Genomic DNA, 13,641 nt, shown 5'->3' on the forward strand with positions numbered 1-13,641 from the left:
CCAGGCAGTCTGGCCCTGCACCCCCCCCCTCCCCACCAGGCAGTCTGGCCCTGCACCCCCCCCCCTCCCCACCAGGCAGTCTGGCCCTGCACCCCCCCTCCCCACCAGGCAGTCTGGCCCTGCACCCCCCTCCCCACCAGGCAGTCTGGCCCTGCACCCCCCTCCCCACCAGGCAGTCTGGCCCTGCACCCCCCACCCCTCCCCATCAGGCAGGGCTGGCCCTGCACCCCCCCTCCCCACCAGGCAGTCTGGCCCTGCACCCCCCCCCCTCCCCACCAGGCAGTCTGGCCCTGCACCCCCCCTCCCCACCAGGCAGTCTGGCCCTGCACCCCCCCACCCCAACCAGGCAGCCTGGCCCTGCACCCCCCCTCCCCACCAGGCAGTCTGGCCCTGCACCCCCCCACCCCTCCCCACCAGGCAGTCTGGCCCTGCACCCCCTCCTCCCCACCAGGCAGTCTGGCCCTGCACCCCCTCCTCCCCACCAGGCAGTCTGGCCCTGCACCCCCCCCTCCCCACCAGGCAGCCTGGCCCTGCACCCCCCCTCCCCACCAGGCAGTCTGGCCCTGCACCCCCCCCCTCCCCACCAGGCAGTCTGGCCCAGCACCCCCCCTCCCCACCAGGCAGTCTGGCCCAGCACCCCCCCTCCCCACCAGGCAGTCTGGCCCAGCACCCCCCCCCTCCCCACCAGGCAGTCTGGCCCTGCACCCCCCCCCCATCCTCACCAGGCAGTCTGGCCCTGCACCCCCCTCCCCACCAGGCAGTCTGGCCCTGCACCCCCCTCCCCACCAGGCAGGCTGGCCCAGCACCCCCCCCCTCCCCACCAGGCAGGCTGGCCCTGCACCCCCCCTCCCCACCAGGCAGTCTGGCCCTGCACCCCCCCTCCCCACCAGGCAGTCTGGCCCTGCACCCCCCCCATCCTCACCAGGCAGTCTGGCCCTGCACCCCCCTCCCCACCAGGCAGGCTGGCCCAGCACCCCCCCCTCCCCACCAGGCAGGCTGGCCCAGCACCCCCCCCTCCCCACCAGGCAGGCTGGCCCTGCACCCCCCCTCCCCACCAGGCAGGCTGGCCCTGCACCCCCCCTCCCCACCAGGCAGTCTGGCCCTGCACCCCCTCCCCACCAGGCAGTCTGGCCCTGCACCCCCCTCCCCACCAGGCAGTCTGGCCCTGCACCCCCCCTCCCCACCAGGCAGTCTGGCCCTGCCCCCCACCCCCCCCTCCCCACCAGGCAGTCTGGCCCTGCCCCCCACACCCCCCCTCCCCACCAGGCAGTCTGGCCCTGCCCCCCACCCCCCCTCCCCACCAGGCAGTCTGGCCCTGCCCCCCTCCCTCCCCACCAGGCAGTCTGGCCCTGCATCCCCCCTCCCCACCAGGCAGTCTGGCCCTGCACCCCCCCTCCCCACCAGGCAGTCTGGCCCTGCACCCCCCCTCCCCACCAGGCAGTCTGGCCCTGCACCCCCCCCTCCTCCCCACCAGGCAGTCTGGCCCTGCACCCCCCCCCCTCCCCACCAGGCAGTCTGGCCCTGCACCCCCCCCCCTCCCCACCAGGCAGTCTGGCCCTGCACCCCCCCCTCCCCACCAGGCAGTCTGGCCCTGCACCCCCCCCCCCTCCCCACCAGGCAGTCTGGCCCTGCACCCCCCCTCCCCACCAGGCAGTCTGGCCCTGCACCCCCCCTCCCCACCAGGCAGTCTGGCCCTGCACCCCCCCTCCCCACCAGGCAGTCTGGCCCTGCACCCCCCCTCCCCACCAGGCAGTCTGGCCCTGCACCCCCCCTCCCCACCAGGCAGTCTGGCCCTGCACCCCCCCCTACCCACCAGGCAGTCTGGCCCTGCACCCCCCCTCCCCACCAGGCAGTCTGGCCCTGCACCCCCCCCTTCCCACCAGGCAGTCTGGCCCTGCACCCCCCCCCCTTCCCACCAGGCAGTCTGGCCCTGCACCCCCCCCTCCCCACCAGGCAGTCTGGCCCTGCGCCCCCTCCCCCTTCCCACCAGGCAGTCTGGCCCTGCACCCCCCCCTTCCCACCAGGCAGTCTGGCCCTGCACCCCCCCCCTCACCACCAGGCAGTCTACCCCTGCACCCCCCCTCCCCACCAGGCAGTCTAGCCCTGCACCCCCCCTTCCCACCAGGCAGTCTGGCCCTGCACCCCCCCCCTCCCCACCAGGCAGTGTGGCCCTGCACCCCCCCCTCCCCACCAGGCAGTCTGGCCCTGCATCCCCCCCCTCCCCACCAGGCAGTCCGGCCCTGCACCCCCCTCCCCGCCAGGCAGTCTGGCCCTGCACCCCCCATCCCCACCAGGCAGTCTGGCCCTGCACCCCCCCCCATCCCCACCAGGCAGTCTGGCCCTGCACCCCCCCTCCCCATCAGGCAGTCTGGCCCTGCACCCCCATCCCCACCAGGCAGTCTGGCCCTGCACCCCCCCCCCCATCCCCACCAGGCAGTCTGGCCCTGCACCCCCCCCTCCCCACCAGGCAGTCTGGCCCTGCACCCCCTCCCCACCAGGCAGTCTGGCCCTGCACCCCCTCCCCCTTCCCACCAGGCAGTCTGGCCCTGCCACCCCCCCTCCCCATAAGGCAGTCTGGCCCTGCACCCCCCCCCCCTCCCCACCAGGTTATCTTGAGGTTATCTTGAGATGATTTCGGAGCTTTTTTGTGTCCCCGCGGCCCGGTCCTCGACCAGGCCTCCACCCCCAGGAAGCAGCCCGTGACAGCTGACTAACACCCAGGTACCTATTTTACTGCTAGGTAACAGGGTCATAGGGTGAAAAACTCTGCCCATTGTTTCTCGGCGGCGCCTGGGATCGAACCTAGGATCACAAGTCCAGCGTGCTGTCCGCTCGGCCGACCCGCTCCGACCAGGCAGGCTGGCCCTGCACCCCACCCCCCCTCCCCACCAGGCAGGCTGGCCCTGCACCCCCCTCCCCACCAGGCAGTCTGGCCCTGCACCCCCCTCCCCACCAGGCAGTCTGGCCCTGCACCCCCCCTTCCCCACCAGGCAGTCTGGCCCTGCACCCCCCCTCCCCACCAGGCAGTCTGGCCCTGCACCCCCCCCCCCTCCCCACCAGGCAGTCTGACCCTGCACCCCCCCCCCTCCCCACCAGGCAGTCTGACCCTGCACCCCCCATCAGGCAGGGCTGGCCTTGCACCCCCACCCCCCACCAGGCAGGGCTGGCCCTGCACCCCCCCCCATCCCCACCAGGCAGTCTGGCCCTGCACCCCCCCTCCCCACCAGGCAGGGCTGGCCTTGCACCCCCACCCCCCACCAGGCAGGGCTGGCCCTGCACCCCCCCCCCCATCCCCACCAGGCAGTCTGGCCCTGCACCCCCCCCCTCCCCACCAGGCAGTCTGGCCCTGCATCCCCCCCTTCCCACCAGGCAGTCGGGCCCTGCATCCCCCCCTCCCCACCAGGCAGTCTGGCCCTGCATCCCCCCCTCCCCACCAGGCAGTCTGGCCCTGCACACCCCCTCCCCACCAGGCAGTCTGGTCCTGCACCCCCCCTCCCCACCAGGCAGTCTGGCCCTGCATCCCCCCCTCCCCACCAGGCAGTCTGGCCCAGCACCCCCCCCCTCCCCACCAGGCAGTCTGGCCACACCCCCCCCCTCCCCACCAGGCAGTCTGGCCACACCCCCCCCCCTCCCCACCAGGTAGGTTGGCCCCACAACCTACTTACTCTCCACCACTACATGGCTGGTTGATCACAAAATAATGTGTGACAACGTCAGCAGAAGCTGCTCGTGTAGTATACAGCATGTGTGTGTAAACAGTGCACACACCAGTTGGATTATTACCATATTCAACATTTGCAAACCTTTTAACACCAAATTTATAGTTATAATTTAGAAATACAAAAAAATTTTAATTGTATTTTTTTTGTGCAGAAACATTTAGAGTGGGGAATGCAGAGAAGGGCTGACCAAGTATAAACCATGCCACACTTCACCTTTTGTCATTCTAAAGAATTCTGGTAAAGCTTTTTAATTTCCTCGTAAGGAACACTTGTAATTACTGTAGATTAACTGTCAACTTTCTTCTTATGCATTAAAGGAAATTTGTGTCTTTGTAGTAAGGTGACAAAAACTGAGCTGCATAATGGGACTTAACAAGGCCAAGATAAAACTGTAGAAATAAATCAGTTGCGTCTTTGCTTGTTGCAATATTTGCGTTTACCTTGAAAAGCTCAATATAAAACCACAATCTAACCTAACCTTAGTACAGGTATGTTAAGATGTTACAATTAGTACTGAACCTATACCTATATTGATATTATAGTTTTATAAAAATAATAAAACAAACCTAAAATATTTAAATAAATTGTAAAGTAACTCAGGATTGTCAATTTTTTTTATAAAATCTCTATTGTTTAATAAAACAGAGGAAAAGTTAGTGTCTTGAAAAAAAAATTATGGCTTGGAATGTGTCACATATGTACTTATTTATAAGTGAAATATTGACTATAAGCAATAAGTCATATGTGTTGAGATTGAGATTCCAAATACATATGCATTGATTTTTTGGCCCAAGTTCCTTACTGATCACGACTACATCTTACTCTCACAGATTTCAAAATTTCAACTTTATCTGGCAACTTTTATCATTACCTAGACCCAGAACCTTTTTCCCCCACTTAGACACCTGGCCAATGTTTTGTCACTTTTAAAGTATATTATCATCTTTTAGCAAATTCCACAATTTATTTTCTTTCCAATTTTGTATCATCTGCATATATGAAAATGTTGCCGTTCAATCGTGAATCTGAACATAGATACAGTAGAGTATGGTAAATAACGGGGGCCACCGGACAACCCTCGGGCACGTCTTACAATGGTTCCCTAGTCTCGCCTCCATTAATGCTATCTCTCGTCTTAAGCAAAGCAAGCTATCAGGAGAACTCACCAAATCATTACCGACTACATACCACTGGGAAGGGATCGGGATAAGGACTTGCAATGAGACGGGGGGAAAGAAATGGGGCCCAACAACTTTGACGGTTGGGAATTGAACGCCAACCCGCATGAAGCAAGACCGTTGCTTTACCTACCAACACAAGTGGTTGGGCATAATAACCACTAATCCAACTTGGGATAAACTTCTAATAATGCCTCCAACTTTCTATTTAATCCAACAAGGCACAATATCAAGGCTTTGCTAAAGTTTAGGTATAATATGTCCTAATCCTTTGCTGATAGGCATTTCCTGGACAGTATTTGACATAGATGGTACAATATGGTAAACTGGAAACTCACCTTAGGCTTGTGTGTCATTGTGTGGCCCTGCTCCAACAGTGTGGTGCCAGCCGAGCTCATCAAATCTGCATAAGGGAGTCTTCCAAACTCTTCCACCTGTACCACAAGGAAAAGTTTACATCTTAGTACAGTAATTCCAATAATAGATACCAAAGTATTTTATTAATTCCTGCTAAAGACCAGCAAAATTAGGTTTTAAAATAATGATCAAGACTTTCAACCCACACAATATAACAACAACATTTCAGTCCAGGACAAACCAAAATGTCATCTTTATTCTCAGATGCATGCTTGGAAAGGGTTTCGGGCGTTGTTCTACTCCCCGAGCCCGGCCTGGGGTAAGGCTTGGGGTTGGGCGTCTAATTTTCAGCCCATTACTGTGCTTATCTGCAGTGATCAACATATTAAAAATAATCAGAATCAACAGGCAAAAACTTATTCTCTGTTGTATATTGGCCACATCACAATGTGACTGAAAAAGACAACCCAACCAATATACAGTATCTACTGTACAGTATGGAGACACATTTGCTTATTTATGAACTTTCCGAGTTACGAGCCCAATTTCTTCATAAATTGTGAATCTGCTTACTAGCTTTACTTCGGGTAAAGTAGTTTGTTGATACGCGTATGGGTGACCTAGCGCGTGGTTCCTGGTGTCACGATCGGTCGCACTTCAGTTTTCCAGTGCCTCCCACTAAGTGACGATCGCGCATGAATTCTTTGTAAAGAATTTCATCGTTTTTCAGCTTTTTGAGGTTTTGAACACAAAAATAATTAATATATATCATACCATGGGTCCTAAGAAAGTCAGTGGTAAGGTTCAGCCTAAGAAAACACAATGTGAGAATGACCATAGAGAAAAAAAAAAAAGAGAGATCATTCATAAACATAAAAATGGTACGTGGGTTGTTGAACTAGTTAGGCAGTACAATGAATCCATGTCAAAGATATGCAGTGTTACTACTTGTTAAGAAAAAGTTCATTCGAGTGCTAAAGTGGCAAAAGGTGTATCAACAATCAAAAAACAAAACACAAACACTATGTTGAAAAGTTGTTATTAATTTGGATACACACGAAGTTAACACGTGATAGCATTTCAGAGGCCATTTGGGAAAAGGCAAGGCTATGGCATGAAGACCTTTTAAAGAAAACCCCTGGAATAAGTGATGCAGATATGAAAGAGTTTAAGATAAGCAGGGAAATGGTTTGAGAAATTTAGAAAAAGAAGTGGCATTCACAGTGTTGAGAGCTGTTAGTGTTGCGAGTTAGTGGCGGAACACAGTGAAGAACCGACCACCAAACAAATCTTAGCACTCAACAAGGAGCAGCAACACGCAGCAGCTGAGGAAATTTCTTCAGGGGCGGAGGAGGCAGTACAGAATGTCCCTTCCTCAACAATTAAGAAGTGGTGTAGACTATGGGAAGAATTGAAACTTATTGAAACGACAATCCCAGAGCAAGCTGTGGTAGGCCATTGCCTTAACCTTTTTAATGACACTGTGATGCCTCACTACAGACAAGTGTTACAACATAGGGAAAACAAGTCTATGCAAAGGTTTTTACACCAGAAATACAAGCAGTGAGCCACAAGCAGGTGCTAGTGGTATGCAGGCAAAACATTCCAGGGAGAGTACCCCAGACATCATCACTGCCTGATGTTATAATGGAAGGGGGACTCCCAAACACTAACACCTCTCCTCACAATCTTCCATACGTCAACAAGTCATCAATAAAGGTAAGCTATAACTTGTATATACAGTACTATAGTACTAAGTATTTGTTTGAATTAGGTATGAATCTATTTTTAAATTAATATTTTTGGGGAGTGTGGAATCGTTTAATTCAATTTACATTATTTCCTATGGGAAAAATAGTTTCGGGTTGCAAATTTTCGGCTTTCGAACAGTCTCTGGGAATGGATTAAATTTGTGAACGGAGGGGCCAAACCATAATCAAGCTGTAACATAGGTGCAGGAAGAATTTAAAACATTGTCTCATTTAGTTAAAAAAAAAAAATGTATGGGTTGGATCATTTATATGTATAATATCCTGGAGAGGAGTTCGGGAGTTCTTGATCCTATTAAAACGTCATTCCTATTATCCTGCTGCCACCATAATACAGAACCATGTTACCAATACACAAAATAAATTTACAACTGAACATGTGTCCAACCTTGTTCCTAAAATCTAAGGTGAGGTGTTTATACTATATCAAATTCAGATGAAAATGAAACTCATGAATGCCCCACACAATGCAACTTGCACATTAACATAAGACATGAATGGTCAGTTGATTCCTATGAATGAGCAACAAAACTTAAGACATCAGTCAATGTCTGGATGCAGGGAGGGAGGGAATAAAAAAAAAAAGAATAAATGCCACTAAAGCATTTAAAACCACCCCCAGCTACCCCATGACAATACTGTACATTCATTAGTCAGTTATCAATCAGTTAATGGGTATGAAAAATTATATACTTTTGTTGATAATTGTAGATTCCTTTATACTGGGCATCTACAAATAAATTTACACCACAAACCTTACAGACCTCGACCATCAGTGGCTCCCATGAAATAAGTGAACATTCAAGGATGTTAAGAGTTGCAAGTTTCAGGTCTGGGAAGCAATTGTTTGTCAATTGCCAAATATGAAACCACTACTAAAGAGTATCAACACCCTGCAACCATTTTCCATGTGAAATTTTAACACTGATCGCAGTGAAACATCCCCGCCCTCGCGAGCATTCACATCGTCATTAATCATTAATCTGATTTACTAAACTGCCCAAACCTTTGACCAGTTTATTCCTAACCTAAACAAGGAATACCTAGCCTAACAAATACAAAACAGGACATCACGTTAATTTTGCGAGCCACTACGATTTTAGTACATCAGATTCATGCCTTGGAGGATGTCAAAATGTGATGCACTATTCAAGAGGACAGGTTAGTGAAACAAGCCACCAAACACTGGGTTACTGGGAATGTTTTACACATTATTGACATGCATCACAGTTCCATGGAACATTATGAACATTCTACTGAATATATATTGTAAACACAAATATGCATCATATGATGAAAAAAAATTGAACCGCATTGGAAATACATAGAACAAATAATTGAAAATATATTTGTGGCAACTCGCTGTGCTTGAATGGCGAGTGGCACCCCCTTCTCCCTACAGCCTAGGTTTTTATTTTTTTTTTTTTTTGCACATGAATGTGTTCAGGGAAGGGAGTTTTATTATTTTACAAAGATGAAAAAAAAATTTGCGAACACTATTTTATGCGCACAGGGGGAATGTCACAAACTCGGCGCATCTCAGTGGTTAAACAACGAAGCCCTTGTTCTGGCTTGCCAGAGTACCCAGCCTTCCACTGATTGCGGAGTGGCTGGTAGAGTCAGAGCAGAGACTTGGAGCCGATCAGCCAGCACCCCCCTCCCTCAATTTTCACCCTGACTGTCACCCCATCACCCTCAGGGTGCATCCATCTGAGTTGAGAGGTAGTGTGTCAGTAATGCATTACTGACACTAATTTCATTCCTCCAATTTCAAGTAGTTTGACATTATGCCATTCTGCATCTGCATCCTGAGGAGGATGGAGGGAAGAATAGGGGTTTTGGACTCTCACGATGCTTTGTACCTTTTCACAAGGTGCCTGGCTTTCCCCAGACTGCCTTATTTCCAAAGGTGTGCCCCCTCCTTCGACCCCAAATTCGCGGAAGGAGCCGGTCAGTGGGACACTTAACTCTCACCCTCGACCGACTTTTCCATATGTCTGCAAACAGCCCAAATGGGATAGCCCCATAGTGGAAAACATTGCCACATCATTGCTGGAGGCAGCTTCAAGGAAGGACAGAGTGCATCTTCTAGCTATGCAAGCTTCCCATGCCAGGGACTTCCTGTTGGCAGTCCCTAATTCCGCCTTGGGAACCTGCCTGGACCATCGGACCCAAAGTATTTGTGTTGCCCTGTGCCTTGCTGCCCCTATCTCCACCGAACACCGGTGTATTTGCGGCCATGCACAGGTAGACCAATTCGGCAGCCATGGTCTCATCTGTCGTAAGACAGGGAAAGATTGCCAGACATGAAGCAGTCAATGACATCAAGAGAAATTTGGCTACAGATGGGTGCCCAGCACAAAGGGAACCTCAGTTGTGCAGACCTGACAACAGCCAAAAATGCCCAGATGGAGTCACCCTGCAGCCATGGAGGGAAGGTAAATAGGTCGTATGGGACTACACGTGTGCGTCTACATTGTCTCAACTGTCAATCACCAGTTGATTGACAGTCGAGAGGCGGGCCCAAAGAGCCAAAGCTCAACCCCCGCAAGCACAATTAGGAGAGTACACAGTACAGTATACACATACACAGTATATGGTTTTGACAATTGGACTATGTACAATTTGACCGTACCCCTTCCTCACCACCAATGCCTGTGTACAGGTCCTGTCTCAGGGAGTATGAGAGCAATGTTATCACAGCTGTTACAAAGATTACCTACCAAGATATTAACAAACTGGAGGAAAATTTATAAAATTAACAGCTTCATTTAGCACCAATTCTGTTTACTAAAATGGTCCACTAGATTCTCAGATTAGTTGCAGAGTGTGTACATTCATGCAAGCTCAGCATCTCGCCCACTTGAAGTTTGAGAACAGATTGATTACAGTAATCTCAAAATACCAACAATATTTTTGAAACCCAACACTATCAGAAACACCCAAAACTGGTGCTGGCATTAAAAATATGAAGCGATACTTCATGCACTTTCTAAAACAAAATTTCATATCTTAATTTCTTCAAGATATTTTAAAGAGAAGCGATGACAGACGGGGTCAACTTTTCTAAGGTTGATCTACTCAACACTCCCCTCCCACTAACAATGTAAACACCACCACACATCCATTATAAGAACCAATTTCAATTCAAATACAAATACTGCACATCCATCACATTCTTCATTATGAACACAAACTCAAGTCATTAGCATCTTGAAGAAACACCTGGCTCTAGACTAGACAATCAACACTGAAAATGCCATCACTCATGCTTTTCTTAAACAGAAGGGATTAAGAACATTGGTCATGCATTCAATATGGAAGCTTTATGGAAGTGATTGTTATACTACATTGTATACAGTATTAATACCGAAGAGGAAAAATTTATAACTAATTTTTACAGACTATCAATAAGTAATATGAGCTTTATTGACTGCACCATAGTTACACTATTACACTACAATATTCAATATTTAGGTTCACTAAGCCATACTCCTGCCCCCCCCCCACACACACACACACCCACCTGTCATACGCCTGCCCACACACACACACCACCTGCCATACGCCTGCCCCCACACACACACACAACCTGCCATACGCCTGCCCCCCCCCTCCACACACACCACCTGCCATATGCCTGCCCCCCCCCCCCACACACACCACCTGCCATACGCCTGCCCCCCCCCCCCACACACACCACCTGCCATACGCCTCCCTCCAAACACACACACACCACCTGCCATACGCCTCCCCCAAACACACACACACCACCTGCCATACGCCTGCCCCCCCACACACACCACCTGCCATACGCCTTCTAAACACACACACACACCACCTGCCATACGCCTTCTAAACACACACACACCACCTGCCATACGCCTTCTAAACACACACACACACCACCTGCCATACGCCTGCCCCCCCCCACACACACCACCTGCCATACGCCTCCTTCTAAACACACACACACCACCTGCCATACGCCTCCCCCCAAACACACACACACCACCTGCCATACGCCTCCCCCCAAACACACCACCTGCCATACGCCTCCCCCCAAACACACACACACCACCTGCCATACGCCTCCCCCCAAACACACACACACCACCTGCCATACGCCTGCCCCCCCACACACACCACCTGCCATACGCCTGCCCCCCCCCACACACACCACCTGCCATACGCCTTCTAAACACACACACACACCACCTGCCATACGCCTGCCCCCACACACACACCACCTGCCATACGCCTCCCCCCAAACACACACACACACCACCTGCCATACGCCTGCCCCCCCCCACACACCACCTGCCATACGCCTGCCCCCCCACACACACCACCTGCCATACGCCTGCCCCCACACACACACCACCTGCCATACGCCTGCGCCCCCCACACACACCACCTGCCATACGCCTCCCTCCAAACACACACACACACCACCTGCCATACGCCTCCCTCCAAACACACACACACCACCTGCCATACGCCTGCCCCCACACACACACACCACCTGCCATACGCCTGCCCCCACACACACACACCACCTGCCATACGCCTCCCTCCAAACACACACACACCACCTGCCATACGCCTCCCCCCAAACACACACACCACCTGCCATACGCCTGCCCCCCCCCACACACACCACCTGCCATACGCCTCCCCCCAAACACACACACACACACCACCTGCCATATGCCTCCCCCCAAACACACACACACCACCTGCCATATGCCTCCCCTCCAAACACACACACACTACCTGCCATACGCCTGCCCCCAAACACACACACACACCACCTGCCATACGCCTCCCTCCAAACACACACACACCACCTGCCATATGCCTCCCTCCAAACACACACACACCACCTGCAATACGCCTGCCCCCAAACACACACACACCACCTGCCATACGCCTCCCTCCAAACACACACACACCACCTGCCATATGCCTCCCTCCAAACACACACACACCACCTGCAATACGCCTGCCCCCAAACACACACCACCTGCCATACGCCTCCTCCCAAACACACACACACACCACCTGCCATATGCCTGCCCCCACACACACACACACCACCTGCCCCCACACACACACACACCACCTGCCCCCACACACACACACACACCACCTGCCCCCACACACACACACACCACCTGCCCCCCCCCCCACACACACACACCACCTGCCCCCCCCCCACACACACACATCACCTGCCATACGCCTCCTCCTAAACACACACCACTGCCATACGCCTCCCCCCAAACACACACACACACACCACCTGCCCCCACACACACACACACACCACCTGCCCCCACACACACACAACCACCTGCCCCCCCCCCACACACACACACCACCTGCCCCCCCCCACACACACACATCACCTGCCATACGCCTCCTAAACACACACACCACTGCCATACGCCTCCCCCCAAACACACACACACCACCTGCCATACGCCTGCCCCCCCACACACACACACCACCTGCCCCCCCCCCCCAAACACACACACACCACCTGCCATACGCCTCCTAAACACACACACACACACACCACTGCCATACGCCTCCCTCCAAACACACACACACCACTGCCATACGCCTGCCCCCACACACCCCCATACTTGCCTCACAACACTGGTGGCCAGCCACAGCACCAACACCAACAGGTGGAGCGATCATCTCCGTTACAGACACTCGCCACAGGGACAGAGGAGCAGCAAGAGGGAACACCTGGCCAACGACACTCCCCAACACTGACTGAGGAAGAGAGGGCACAGTTGGCCAGGTCTGAGCCCCAGCCAGTCCCCACACATCAACACACACACACACACCCACCTCCGCCTCGGCGCTCTCCTGCACCCCGGCCCAATATACCACGGAGGGTAGCTTCCTGGAAGGCTCGTGCGTCTCGGGGTGATCAGGCAAGGCCTGACGATAGCTTCGGGGGTGACAGCGGCGGGTTAATCTTAACAATACCGGTAGGAGCAGCAACGTGGGGTCGCGCGGCCCAGGAACGTGCTCCGGCAGGGACAAAACACCCGCCACACCTCCGCCAAACAAACTAGTTCTCTGATGTTTGTCGCTTCTGAAGGCGTCCCCGCCGCTGCTCCTCTCCTCTAAGCCTCCCGCTGGGTTCACCTGCCTGCAGGTGCTCCTCCACCGCCGCTCCTGAAACAGTAATTCCTCCAGGGGCCGACAAATGGATCATGACTTGCTGGTGGCGGATATCAGCTGATTGGCGCAACAATAGCAGACGACACCATGAGACAATTGGGCGGGAACACATGAATTCTCTCTAATATTAATGACTCCTAATGCCACAAACCCCTTATATTCTACCTTCATTTAACTCAAAACTCAAATAATAATTAATTCTCTATATCAGAGAAATAAATCAGTTGAACTTAACCTGAAAAATCAGTGTAACACGTCAGCTTGGCTTTACAGAAAACGACGTGGCTTCTCTTAACACAAACTCAACACTTCCAATATATAAGATTAGTTTATTTATAGACATAAACTTTATAAATATACACGGGAGACATAAACTGTCTCCTTACGAGTAAGTTTATGTATATCATATAT

General features: G+C 53.0%; 1 protein-coding gene across 6 annotated transcripts in view; it reads right to left on the minus strand.

Annotated features, from left to right (window-relative positions):
* Larp4B (La-related protein 4B) overlaps positions 1-13,314 on the minus strand; it is a 164,876-nt gene extending 151,562 nt beyond the window's left edge. The window contains exons 1-2 of one of the 6 annotated variants that reach the window (XM_045742165.2): positions 12,892-13,314; positions 5,239-5,334 (exon numbers count right to left, since the gene is read on the minus strand). In XM_045742165.2, coding sequence (XP_045598121.1) covers positions 5,239-5,298 — 60 coding nt within the window. In that variant the 5' untranslated portion in view covers positions 5,299-5,334; positions 12,892-13,314. Of the gene's footprint in view, positions 1-5,238; positions 5,335-12,681 lie in introns of all 6 variants that reach the window. The other 5 variants (XM_069338887.1, XM_045742159.2, XM_069338888.1 and 2 more) reach the window with 5 other exon arrangements.
* Between the last annotated feature and the right edge of the window lie 327 nt (positions 13,315-13,641).

This window comes from Procambarus clarkii, chromosome 40 (genome assembly GCF_040958095.1).
Source record: "Procambarus clarkii isolate CNS0578487 chromosome 40, FALCON_Pclarkii_2.0, whole genome shotgun sequence".
NCBI classification, from domain to species: Eukaryota; Metazoa; Arthropoda; class Malacostraca; order Decapoda; family Cambaridae; genus Procambarus; species Procambarus clarkii.